At 39.4% G+C, this 13,117-nt stretch overlaps 1 protein-coding gene across 1 annotated transcript in view; it reads left to right on the top strand.

Moving 5' to 3' along the window:
* Dip2c (disco interacting protein 2 homolog C) overlaps nt 1–13,117 on the top strand; it is a 154,507-nt gene that overhangs the window by 60,288 nt on the left and 81,102 nt on the right. The window contains exons 11-17 of the mRNA XM_028769860.1: nt 160–283; nt 623–732; nt 919–1,021; nt 2,624–2,688; nt 6,275–6,368; nt 6,503–6,622; nt 7,811–7,925. Coding sequence (XP_028625693.1) covers nt 160–283; nt 623–732; nt 919–1,021; nt 2,624–2,688; nt 6,275–6,368; nt 6,503–6,622; nt 7,811–7,925 — 731 coding nt within the window. The remainder of the gene's footprint in view (nt 1–159; nt 284–622; nt 733–918; nt 1,022–2,623; nt 2,689–6,274; nt 6,369–6,502; nt 6,623–7,810; nt 7,926–13,117) is intronic.

Raw genomic sequence — 13,117 nt, 5'->3', positions numbered from 1 at the left:
CACACACACACACACACACACAGGTGGGGGGAGGGAGAGGGTTGTGGGAGAAGGGTCTTGGAGAGAGCAGTTAATTTCCACATACCCAAGATGAGGCAGTGCTTTAGCTAGGAGTAAAGTTTTGTCTTAGATTTTTAACATTCCTTGATCACCTTTCAGGATGCAGGGAGTCAACAGATAGGTTTCTTGCTTGGAAGCTGTGGAGTAACTGTTGCCTTGACTAGTGATGCCTGTCACAAAGGACTGCCAAAAAGCCCAACAGGAGAAATCCCGCAGTTCAAAGGTATGCCACAGAGCCCTTGAGAACTTGCTTCCTCTGTAGATCTATCATTTACAGTCTGGCCCTTCATTTGTGCAGAAGTGTCCTATTGAGTTCAGGACGGAACTTTTCTGATCTGTCAACATTTCTGATAATACAGGTAACTTATAATCTAGGGTGACATGCTATAGCTGGTGATGTCTCAAGCATTCTTGATGATGCTGTCAATTTTACATATGGGAATGCCAGAGATTACATGTAGACTGAAGTCCTTGAAAACAAGCTGTGAAATAATACAAAATTCTACAGACCTACTTTTAAGGGTCCTATTTACTTAAAAGGAATTTATGATTTATTTCCAAGGTTGGCCAAAGCTGCTATGGTTTGTCACAGAATCAAAACATCTCTCTAAACCTCCTCGGGATTGGTTTCCACACATCAAAGATGCAAATAATGACACAGCTTATATTGAGGTAAGATGGACAGCATCCTTCCACAGAGGCTGGGTATCTATTACTGGAAAAAGATATGTATTTCATCTCATTATACTAATTGCAATGTGGTGAGAACTCACAGTGTCTCAATAACTAGAGGCTATTGAATGGGGACCAGATATTTATTTATCAAAACATCATTCCATGTTTTCTGTCTCGTTTCAGTATAAGACATGTAAAGATGGAAGTGTTCTTGGCGTGACCGTGACGAGGATAGCGCTGCTGACACACTGTCAGGCACTTACACAGGCCTGCAGCTATACAGAAGGTATGGATGGCCCTGAGACTCCTTAGATCTGGGTTTTTGGAGATGCCCCACTGACCAGGGATGCCTGATGGCAAACCAGCCTGTGTGGTTCCTACTGGTACCCATCAAAGTAGCATTCTGTTTGTTTCTGTCTCCATCCATCAGTGTATGAATTTACTAAGTAGTGATTAGTGCTTCAGCTTGGACTGCTGAAATGTAGGCACAAGGACTGTAACTGATAGTCTGCAGTGAGAATGTTGGCAGTGGGGATCCACCATCCTTCCACATGATACACTCTTACTGTGTCCTCACGTGTGCACCCCTGGAGTCCTGTCTATGGCCTCATTTAATATTTATCACTTCCTTGAAGGCTCAGTACCAGAAGAGGTGTTAGCACTTTACCACCCAGATTTGGAAATGAGTGATTCATCTCACAGCTGACACGTGCTAATCCCCACCTGCACATAGCTCTATGTCTTTAGAAGCTTTTTCTCTTAAATGCTGTGTTGTAGCCCACTCTTCACTACTGAATAAGAAATTCTGAGGATAGAGTTTTCAAGTTTTATTGGAGGTTTTTCATGGTGTGTTTTCTCTGATTTTGAGAAGCAGAGGTAGAGTGGGTGACAGTAACCGTGATAACGGGTTTGAGTGGACACAGAGAAGGAAAAGCTAAAGCAACCCCCAACTGCCTGTACAGGGTGGGCATAGTCACAGCTGACAAACCTACACTGACATCAGTTTCTGGGACCTGAAGAAGCCATTTGTCCCTAATTCTTAGTAAGTTTCCTTTTTCCTGCTATTTATGTGATCTCTTCATCCTTTCCCTTGTTAAGAATAATGTGTTTCTTAGACATGCTTTATTAATGGTTATGCCATCTAACACTTGGAGAAGCATGTCCTCTAAACGCCACTATTATTTTGTTAAAACAGTGACCTGTGTGTTCAGACATACATGCTTTGAAGATCAGGGCTGTCACCTTTTAGGTATCAGAAGCAAATACAAATACATACATGAATATAAAATAGTTTCTTTACCTTAAATTACTTTATAAAAAGGAATCTAGGATTTTTTTTTGAATATATATATTTTGAATTAATCTCCCTGGTCCACCTCCATTTTGTTCTCTGGTAGGAGAGCAGGAAGTAGATAGGTTTAAACCTTTGGTAAATATTGACAGACAAAATGAGGAGACCATAAGACCTAGCATTGATAAATTCCTAGGACACTGAGAAGTGGCTAGGAGCCTGTGTACAGGTGACTGAAATGCTCACTGAATCAGTTTGATAAGAACAAGGTCAAATGAAGGTCAAATCCTCAGTGCTGAGGCATCTAGCACCACAGGCCTGTACCACTTTCTGATAGGGTAAGATATTTTTAAGTGGTGATATGTAGGCAGCTGTTGCTGTTCACTCACATGCCCAAATATTATCCTGGAAATACTCTCCAGCCTGGTTAGTACTTCTTAGTGGTCTGTAAGTTGACTGTGGGGTTCTGTGAAGACGGAGTAATATGGTATTCCTCTAAGATCCAGGATGACCCCTCAGGTGAAGAGTTTTCCTTGGCATATCACTCAGGCTGCTTGATGATGTCAAGTAAAACTTGTAATTGTTTCTCCTATACAGCTGAAACCATCGTGAATGTTCTAGACTTCAAAAAGGATGTGGGACTCTGGCATGGCATACTGACAGTAAGTAAACTCCCTTTATGCCTCATACGTCTTTATGCAAGTATGTCCAACTTCTGCGAAGGCCCTTCCCACAGTATAGACAAAGAAATCTTGTGTTAGGCGTAATATTGTCTACTCAGCCACCTTACTGCATAAGTACAGTAAAGACAGCTGGTCTCAGAAAAACTGTTTTGAATCTTGGACTCATATATTGAGGCATCAGCTATAAGAATAGACCTTTTAAGGTCAGTACATATCCCCTACTTTGGGCTCTGAAGGTTTCCTGCTGGTATTACTGGTGCCATGTTTGTCAATATAGCTTTCACATTCTACATAGAATGTTTTTACTATTTTCTAAGAGTCAGGAATTCTGATATTAGATTATTGTCAAGGGAGAAAGGATTTTAGACTTTTCCTTTAAGTGAAAATTTAGTATGCATTATAGAGAGAATTTGGGTCATTATCAATGTCACTTGAAAAGTTATTGCTGAGCTGGCCGTGGATACATTAGTAGAGAGATGACCTTAGATTTTGAAGGTGTTGTTGGCACTTAAGAAAAACAACAAAATGCCTTCTTGGAATTCCCTATCTATATCATGCAGGGTGGTTTTGCCTGACATGTTTGCTTCTTAGTACTTTCTTAGGCTCAAACATTTATTTTCTAAAGTAGAAAACCCAAATAAGCTTTACATAATTGTTGGGAATATAAATATTACAGATTGCTATTTGTTGATGAGCCAGACCTATTTTTATGATCCATGAACTTGTAAGTATGGCTCCAACCCCTTCTGGCCTCTGTGTTCCAGTAAGGCTTACTTCTAATATCTGGATGCTTTTATGTGGAGATGCAAAAACCGGTTTGAAATGTTGGCATACTGGTGTGTGCTGGTACAGAGGTAATAACACAGGTTAGGGGTTAGAGAATTAAGAAACCTGCAATCGAATCTCTGCCCCTGTTGTAGCTTTGATTCTAGTGAATATCATATTCATGTGACCAAGAATCTCTTTTCAGCACTGGCAGTCAAATGTAGGGCTTTGTGAATATTAGGCACATGCTGCCGTTGAACTATAGACTGGCTGTTTTGTGTTTTATTTTTGAGACAGAGTCTCAGTAAGTTATGTAGATTGGCCTTGAACTTGGAATCATCCTGCCTCAACCTCCCAAGTAGCTAGGAGACCTTGCAAAATTCATTTTTGATAGAGTCACATGGGAATGAGTCTTACTGTTGTGCTTAGCATGTGAGTGGCTTGGTATTGAGTCTGCCTGCATTTGTGATACATGTGATTCTGTTGTCAGGTCCTTGAGAAAAAAAATGGTTACTATTAGAGTTAGTATCTCTAGTAAGCATATGCCAGGGTTCTGATTATGCATTGTCTTCTGTATTACTGCTTTAGTCAGCCCTCTCTGAGAGTATCACCAGCTCTGCCCAAGAAGCTTTCTTGTTGACAGGATGCTTTAATCCTGATGTTCTACATTCCTTTTGTTGACTCCTAAAGCCATATGATTGAACACATTGTAGCACACACTTTGACTCATCCTGAAGATGCATGAGCTCCTTCACCCTAGAAGTCAGTGGGAAGAAGCCCCCCAGGAACACCATTCCTGGTGGGGGGTGTACATTTTCTTTCAATTTCCTTTGGAGCTTCTCCCTTTGAAGCAGTGATTCCCAGTGCACAAATTCCAACCCTGAAAGCACTGGCTTGATGTTTACAGTGTGCAGTCGTTCCTGGGGCTATGCAGGAGATCTAAGATATCTGCTCTGCAAACCACCTGAGTCTTAATCACAACCTATGTTCATAGACCGTTTTTATAGTCGGCTCTTATCATCCACTTTAAGGAACTGTCTAAGAGTCACAGTCTACATTGGCAAGGCTGGAAGGAAGACTGTGGTTCTGATTCCTTTCCAAAGTTGCATACCTTGCAGTTTATGAACTAGCAAATTCAATTTTGGAGACAACTATTGTACTCTTCTTTGAAAAGGAGTTGAACCTGTAGAATGAAAGACTATAAAATGTTATATATTTGTAATTAACAAATACATATTGAAGTAGTCTCATGTGACATTTCTGTACATGAAATATGTGGAAAGATGAAAGTAGAATGGTTGCCATGGACCATTATCATTGCTATTCCCAAAACATTCAGAATCTCACTGGTAGCTACTCTGAGGCTATCAGTTTTGCCCACCTGTGTTATTCTACTATAATATAGAAATTGAAAGGTTATTACTTCTTGGTCATTTGGTGAAGATTAAGTGGAGGATATTAGAGGTTAATCTTCTCATCTAGCTTTATCTTGTGTGCATTTACCACCCTTTCATCCCATCTGAACTCATGTTTTGAGTCTAATAACACTACTGTGTTCACCTCTTCTTTGAGATCATTTTAGCATCCACATATACATCACACCATGCAGTATTTTGTCTTTCTATGTCTGTCTGATTAACAGAATACCATTAATTAACATAGTGTCCTCCAATTATATCCATATTGCAGCACATGACAGGGTTTCATTCTTATGTCTTCAAAATATTGCACTGTGTATACATATCATGTTTCCTATCTATTCTTCCATTGATAGAAACCTGGGCTAAATTTATATCATGGTTGTTACAGATAGTGCTATAATGAGCTCATAAATGGGATGTGTCTTCAACATACTGATTTCAGTTCCCCTGTAAATGAACCCAGTAGTGATCCTAGTGGATCACATTGTAGTTGTCTAGTTATTGTTGTTTTTGAGGTTTTGTGTGTTGCAATCTTCAAACCATTTCCCATTATGTCTATACTAATGTACATCCCCACCAAGTCTCTTTGAGATTACCCCTTCTCTGAGTATTCACAAACTTTTTTTTTTCCAGAATAGCTATTCTGAGAAGGGTGATGACTCATTGTAGTTTTGACTTGCATTTCCCTAGTTTGCAGTGATGAGCATTTTTTCATAAATATGTTCAAGATTTCTATATTGTTCTCTTATTTTGGATATGTATGGTGTGTATGTTGTGCTCTATGTGCCTGTGCATGTGTGGTATATGTACTTGTTAATGTAGTGTTGTCTGAAGCTGAAGCTCATTGATTGGATTAGTCTGGCTGGCCAGTGAGCTTCAGGTTTTTCCCTGTCTGTGTTTATGAAACACATGGCATCATGTGTAGCTTTTTACAAGGGAGTTGGAGGATTAGAACTTCTGTTCTCATGCTTACCTGGCAGGCACTTTACTGACTGAGCCATCTCCCCAACCTTGTGTACCAGCTTTTCAAAAATGCCTATTGGGGGTTCTTTTTAATACAAGATTTTAACAAGAAGATTTGGACTTAGAATTGAGTCTATCAGGAGTAGTTGAGGAGCAGAGAAGATGCATAAGCCTCCAAGAGGATTATACCAGAGTATACTGTCATAATACTGAGTCTAAGTTGAGTCAGCCATCTACTTGTCCTGGAAAGCCCCTCTTGTGTTAGTCAACCTCAGTACCTCCTTGAAGTGCTCATGTTTATTTCTTCTGCCTGCTGAGCCTTGGCTTACATGGTTTCCCTGTATCAGAACAGCAAGCCCCCTCCTCCTGTCCCCTCACCTCTTTGCTTACCTCTTGTGTTCATCCCTTGGTTTCAGAGTGTCATGAACATGATGCACGTCATCAGCATCCCATACTCGCTGATGAAGGTAAACCCCCTCTCCTGGATCCAGAAGGTCTGCCAGTATAAAGGTTGGTCTTTCCTCGGCCTTTGGGTGATTTGGTGGCAAGATAATTCACCATTCCACACAAATCACAATTACTTGTCTTTTTCAGCTCCACACAATTTGGCAGTGACACATGATAACTTCTATTTTCCTTTGTAGCAAAAGTGGCTTGTGTGAAATCACGAGACATGCACTGGGCACTTGTAGCACACAGAGATCAAAGAGATGTCAACCTGTCCTCCCTGCGCATGTTAATTGTGGCTGATGGAGCAAATCCCTGTAAGTGAAGCATCAATTGTAGATTCTAAGATGGGCAAGCCTCAAAGCTTCTTGCTTTCTACATGTCTTTCTTGTCACTGTAATACTTTGATTTTTCTAATCTCTATCTTGGTTGAGATTATCTTAAAATAAAACCAAGCAGTGTTCTTTTTAAAAACCAAGATAACAGTGATTAAGGACAAGGTGTTCACAGTCCTCAGGCCGGAGTCAAAGAAACACCCAGGTTCTATAGAGACAGTTCCTTTTTGAATTTTGTTCTGCAGTGGTAGTCAGATCATAATGCTTGAGGATTAAATCCCCAAGTCTAGTTCTTTGGCATGGAATAAAAGCTCAGGAAGTACTATTTTATTTTAAGTACTATTTTATTTTATTTAATATACTATAGTTGTATTATTGATCAGTAAATTAAGCTTTCATTTTTAAACAAAACTCCATTATAAAATACTTTAACAAAAGCTCAGATAAAATAAGCTAGCATTTTCATAAAATACATTTTATATGTCCTGAAATAGCTTGGTTTTTTTTTAATAGTAGTCTATAATATCAGAAGCCATGAGTCAGAAGAGAATTGAATGAAAGACTGTTTCTGACCTAATCTGTAAACTGTGCTTAGGTATATTTGTTAAACTAAAGCAGGCTGTGCTTTCCTGATGACTGGTGAGTGAAAGTGAACTTAGAAACAGATAACTTAGTTTATAAATGATTCCTTCACTTTTCACACAACTGGATAAACTATGAACTATGACTTTTAATACACATCACCACAGATCATCTTGCAAAAATTAAAGTAAATTTATAGTTGAAAGTAATATTTCATAGGTCTTAGTAATTAATGCAAATTCATTTAAGAGAAGTTTTCTTTATTTAGATTGACACATTTTTCTGGAACTTGCATACAGAAAGTTGTAGCCCAGGCTTTAGAGAGTTAATAAAGTAAATTCATTAGTCAGCAAAAATGTCTTACATGTAGAAGTTGTAATTTAAAAATTATTTCTTCTAAAGGTTTGCAAATATTATCTTTAAATATAACATATAAATAATAAATTGTAGTAAATGTTTTGTTTCTCCATACTGCCTTACTCTGTTTATGTCTGAATCCTAGCTTCAAAATGATTTTGCTATTATGGGATAATTTTAAGTCAGTCACAGTGTTGCACTTGTTTAACCATTGTCCCTCTTTTCCTCCAGGGTCTATTTCTTCTTGTGATGCGTTTCTCAATGTCTTCCAGAGTAAAGGCCTTCGACAGGAGGTCATCTGTCCCTGTGCCAGCTCACCAGAGGCCCTCACTGTGGCAATCCGGAGGTACTGGGCCATGTCAGTTATATTATACAGTTGCTCTGATGGAGCAGCTAAAGGAGGAGGGGAGTATCACTAGTTAGTGCTTAGAGTGAGCATAAGAATAGGCTTCAGCTTAGGTGTAGTATATGCCTTCAATCTTAGCACTCAGAAGTCAGAAGCAGGTGGATCTCGTGAGTTTGAGACCAGCCTGGCCTAAAAAGTGAATTCAGGATAGCCATGCCACTTTTACAGAGAAACCCTGTCTGAAAAAAAGAATAGACTTCAAGTTTTCTATAGTGAGTTTATTTCTTTCTTACACATAAGAATGAATTCCCTTGAATTATCTAGATTGGTTGCTTTAATAAAAAAGTATTTCTGATTCTCTCCACATTAATTCTTTCCTGAGTTGTTAGCATGCTATATAGGAAGATGTGGACTTGGCATGATTTTCAGGTTTCAGCACTCAGTTTTCATTGGCTTGTATAAAAATTTTAATTTGGGAGTAGAATGAAGTAAATATTCAACCACAACCCTGCATATGTGATTTCATTTTCATCTCTACTTTCTGTCCCATGGAAAAAATGTGCTTTAAGAAACTTAGCCAGATGTAGAAGCACATACTTTTAATCATAGCACTGTGGGTGGCAGAGGCAGCTAGATCTGTGAGTTCAAGTCCTACCTGGTCTATAGAGTGAATTTCAGTCCAGCTAGACATTACATAATAAGATCCTGTTGAAAAAAAAAATGCATGAAAGAGAGGAAAAATGTAAAGGAAAAGGAAAAAAACAAACCCTTGGATTTCTGATCTGTTGAGCAGTATGGTGGCACATCAGGAGCTCTGAGTATGGTGAAGAGCAGCTATCTCACAGCCTGAGGGTGGGGTATCCTGAGATGCTTTTGCTGGGAGTAACATTATTCACTGTTGATCCTAAATTACTCCAGCCTGCTTCCAAACAGCACTGTACAGGGAGAGAAGTAGTTATGGAGATGTAAAATTTATTCTACTGGAGTGAGAAAAGCCAAGCCCTCTAAATAGATATAAGAGAGGATTATCTGGTCAACATCATCAGTAATTGGTGCTGGCTGTCAGTCACCACTCCAGTCTCTCAAGTCATCAACACTAACATAAAGAAGTATTGACAACATACTGGTCTTTGAAATTTGTAACGTACTTTTCATTGCTCTTAGGCCCACCTCTAATGTGTTTCTATTCCAGGTAATGGATGTGTACTCCATAATGAGAAGAGGTTCAGTGTTCAAAAGCAGAAGTTGTGCTTTATTTTCGTAGAAGAGACTGTGTTCCAGCCCTAATTAGATTCAGCATGTCATATAAATGAAAGTGGCAGGGAATTTGTTTAGAAGCTCAGCTTGAGTGGGAAGGAGATGAAGGAGGAGCAGGAGGATAAAAACAACCAAAATACATTATACATATGTTTGAAATTGTCAAAGAATTTTAAAAAATTAAAAATACAGCTTCCTCAAAAATCTTGACTGGAAGAGTATATTAGTTATTTTCCTTGTTGCTGTGATGAAACACTTGACAACAGTAGCTTAGGGAAAGATGAGTTGATTTTGGCTCACAGACTGAGCTTGCAGTTCATTGGACAGGGAAGGCATGATAAAAGGGTCTGAGGCAACAGGTTACATTGCTTCAACAGTCAAGAGGCCAAGAGATGGGTGCTGATGCTCAACCAGCTTTCTCCTCTTGTTCAGTCTGGAACCCCAGTCCATTAGCTGGTGCCACTGTCATTCAGCATATATCTTTTTTTCTCCTCAGTTAAACCTTGCTGCAAGTACCCTTCCATGCACCCCCAAGAGGACTCTTCCCTAGGTTATTTCACTTCCGGTGAAGTTGACAATGGAAATTTAACCATCGCAAATAGGGGGTTTTGTTGTTGTTGTTGTTGTTTTGGTTTTGTTTTTTTTTTTTTAGGTAAGAAAACCTGTGATGTTCTCGATTTTTTTTTTTGTATTATTAACTAGATTAAAGCCTGCAAAACTGAAGAATTTGAAAGTATGAACCTCTTTTAATTTTTTTTTTTTTTTTTTTTTTTTTGGTTTTTCGAGTCAGGGTTTCTCTGTGTAGCCCTGGCTGTCCTGGAGCTCACCCTGTAGACCAGGCTAGCCTCGAACTCAGAAATCTGCCTGCCTCTGCCTCCCAAGTGCTGGGATTAAAGGCGTGCGCCACCACCACCCGGCTTTTTTTTTTTAATATTTATTTATTTGTGTATTTTATGTATCTGAGTGCTCTGACTTCATGTACACCAGAAGAGGGCATCAGATCCCACTGTAGATAGTTGTGAGTCACTATGTGGTTGCTGCTGGGAATAGAACTTGGGACCTCTGGAAGAGCAATCAGTGCTCTTAACCACTGAGCCATCCCTCCAGCCCCCTCTTTTAATCTTGTCAAACTAGAAATTATGATTGTCACTGCTTTAAATGGCTGATAAAGCATATTTTTGGCAAGAGTCTCTATGCTTTAGAAGTAGTATACCACAGGTGCTTGACCTTGAAACATGAAACACATTTAGGGTTGTATAGTGCAGCAGGATTATCCTAATTATCCTCTTCCAAGATCACTTTAAAAATACGGGTTTGATTTGTGCTCCTAAGAGTAGGTAGCAAGAAGGAGCATCAAGTTTGCTGGGGGCCAAGTGTCCAGAGTCTTTAGCTTGAGCCCAGCCTTGCTGATGTTCAGCCACCACACAGTCTTCACCAAAGTACTTGTTTCAGGACCTCAGATTATTCCACTGATGAGTTAGAGGATTGGATATAGTAATCTTTAAATCATCCTTTGAATGTAAATGTCTAAGGTTCTGTAGTGCTGTTAAAGAGCAGGACAGCCATCAAAAAAGTCACAAACATGTTCACATGTATAGTATTGACTGGATAATTTGTTCTTCCTGAAAATGTGTTCTTGCTAGTGAGGTTTTCATTGTAGGTCTTCGATCATCTCCAAAAAATGATCTTGATTCAGTCGTCTCAAAGGATACTTCGTTTTCATCACATTTTTAAGTGGTATTAACTGAGAAGAAAAGGGAATATGTCACATGGTCACTGGGGCTGATTTAGTTGTTGCTGCTCCTTTGTTTTGTTGAGACATGGAGTCTTGACCTATACTCAGTATGGCTTTAAACTTGGATCCTATATTAGTCTCTGTTCTATTGCTGTGAAGAGACATCACGGCTCTTATGAAATAAGTATTTAACTGGGGGCTTGCTTAGAGTTTCAGAGGTGTATTCCCTTTTCATTATGGCAGGGAGCACTGTGTCTATAGGCAGACATGGCACTGGGGCAGTAGCTTAGAGCTACATTCTGATCCTTGGGCAGCAGAGACTACTAGATTTGGCATGTGCCTTTTCAAGCCTCAAAGCTACCCCGCTGTGATAGACCTCCTCCAGCAAGGCCATTCCTCCTAATCTTCAAATAGTGCCACTCCTTGATGCCCACTCCCTGATGACCAAGCATTCAAACATATGCGCCTATGGGAATTGTTCTTATTCACTTTACCACAGTCCCCTCCTATCTCAGCCTCACAAGTACCAAGATTAAAAGCATTTGTTATCATGCCTGGTTACTTTGTCAGAATTTTTGCCAAATGATTTCACTGACAAATTCTCATGTAGATGTTTTAAAAGTTAATTTATTTACTTTATATCCCAATTACAGTCCCCCCCTTTTTCTCCCAGTACCTCCCTCTTATCCTCCCAGCCCCTCTCACCTTAACTCCACTCTCCCTCCTTCCTTTCTCCTCAGAGAAGGGAAGGCCTCCCATGGATATCAGCCTGCCTTATTATTTCAAATTACTGTAGTACTAGGGACATCTCCTATTGAGCTTAGACAAGGCAGTCTAGTTAAGGGAATCAGTCCAGAGACCCATAGCTAAACTTAGGTGTAGCTTGGGGATTCTTGTAGAAGATGGGGAGAAAGGATTGAAGGAGCCAAGAGGGGTCAAGGACATTACAAGAAAACCTACGAAGTCAACTAACCTGGCCCTATAGGGGCTCACAGAGACTGAACCACCAACAAAAGAGCAAGCATGGGACAGATCTAGGTCCCCTACACATATATAACAGATGTTCAGCTTGGTCTTCATGTGGAACTCGTAACTGGAGCAGGGGCTGTCTCTAACTCTGCTACCTAACTTTGGACCCCTTTTCCCTAACTAGACTTTCCTTTTTTCCTCCAGAAATGTAAAGATAATGGACAAATGGGAAAGGTGGTCATTTTATGAGTCAAAATTTCTGTGTATAATCCTGAACTATTTTCAGTAAGAACATTCTGTAAGCCTTAAGAATTCCATTTATACAGTTTTATATTCTTGAATTCAGTCAACCCTTGCTATTTAACATCTCTGGCAGAAAGCTAGTGTGTGTTCTCTTGGACTCTGTCTCTCATACTTGGAGTTGTAGTTACTACAGTATTGCCTCAAGGATGGCATGCTAGAGTTGTTTTATGCAAGCTGATGTGACTGAGATTGTCACCACAAGACCCTACAGGAGCTTGAACTGTTTATATGATGTCTGGGTTTTAAATATGAAGAAAATATCTAAAAGCACTGGAAAGCCATAAAGGGCTAAGGGGATGGCTTAGTAAAGTATATATAAGTATATAGTATATAGGCATATGAAGACTGAGTCCAATCCCCACTACCTATATTTTGAAGGGAGTGGGATGTGGGGTACATCAATGGACACCTGTAATTATATCACAGGAGAAGCAGAGACAAAGATCCCTGGGTGATACTCATCAGTTAACCAGTTTTGACAAATGGATAACCTCCAGGTTCAATGAGAGATCATGTCTCAAAAGATGAAGTGGAGAGTGATTTAGGAAGATACCCCATATTAACCCTTGACATTCACATGTTCCTGTGTGTACACATGACCAAACACACATGTGCGCATATATACACAAAAAGAAATATTTGACTCTTAAGTAGTTTTTGTAACATGTACATCTTCAGTTTATTCCCAAGAAGCACAGGACCATGTATTCTCTGGAAACAGAGCAGAATATGAGGCCAGATTCTATGTTCAATGAGCAAATGTGATTATCAAGTGGTAAGTGCAATGCTTTTCTATGGTTTTACAACATAAATTTCTTTCTTAGTTGTTGCAACTGATGGAAAATAACATTCCTGCCTACAAACTGGGACTAAATTGCTGCCAATTATCCAAGTGATACAATCTCTAGAAATGCATTAACTTTTCAAA

Source organism: Grammomys surdaster, unplaced genomic scaffold (genome assembly GCF_004785775.1).
Source record: "Grammomys surdaster isolate TR1022 unplaced genomic scaffold, NIH_TR_1.0 194, whole genome shotgun sequence".
In the NCBI taxonomy this organism is placed as follows: Eukaryota; Metazoa; Chordata; class Mammalia; order Rodentia; family Muridae; genus Grammomys; species Grammomys surdaster.
Note: the sequence above shows the minus strand (reverse complement) of the source record. Positions and strands in the feature narration are given on the sequence as shown.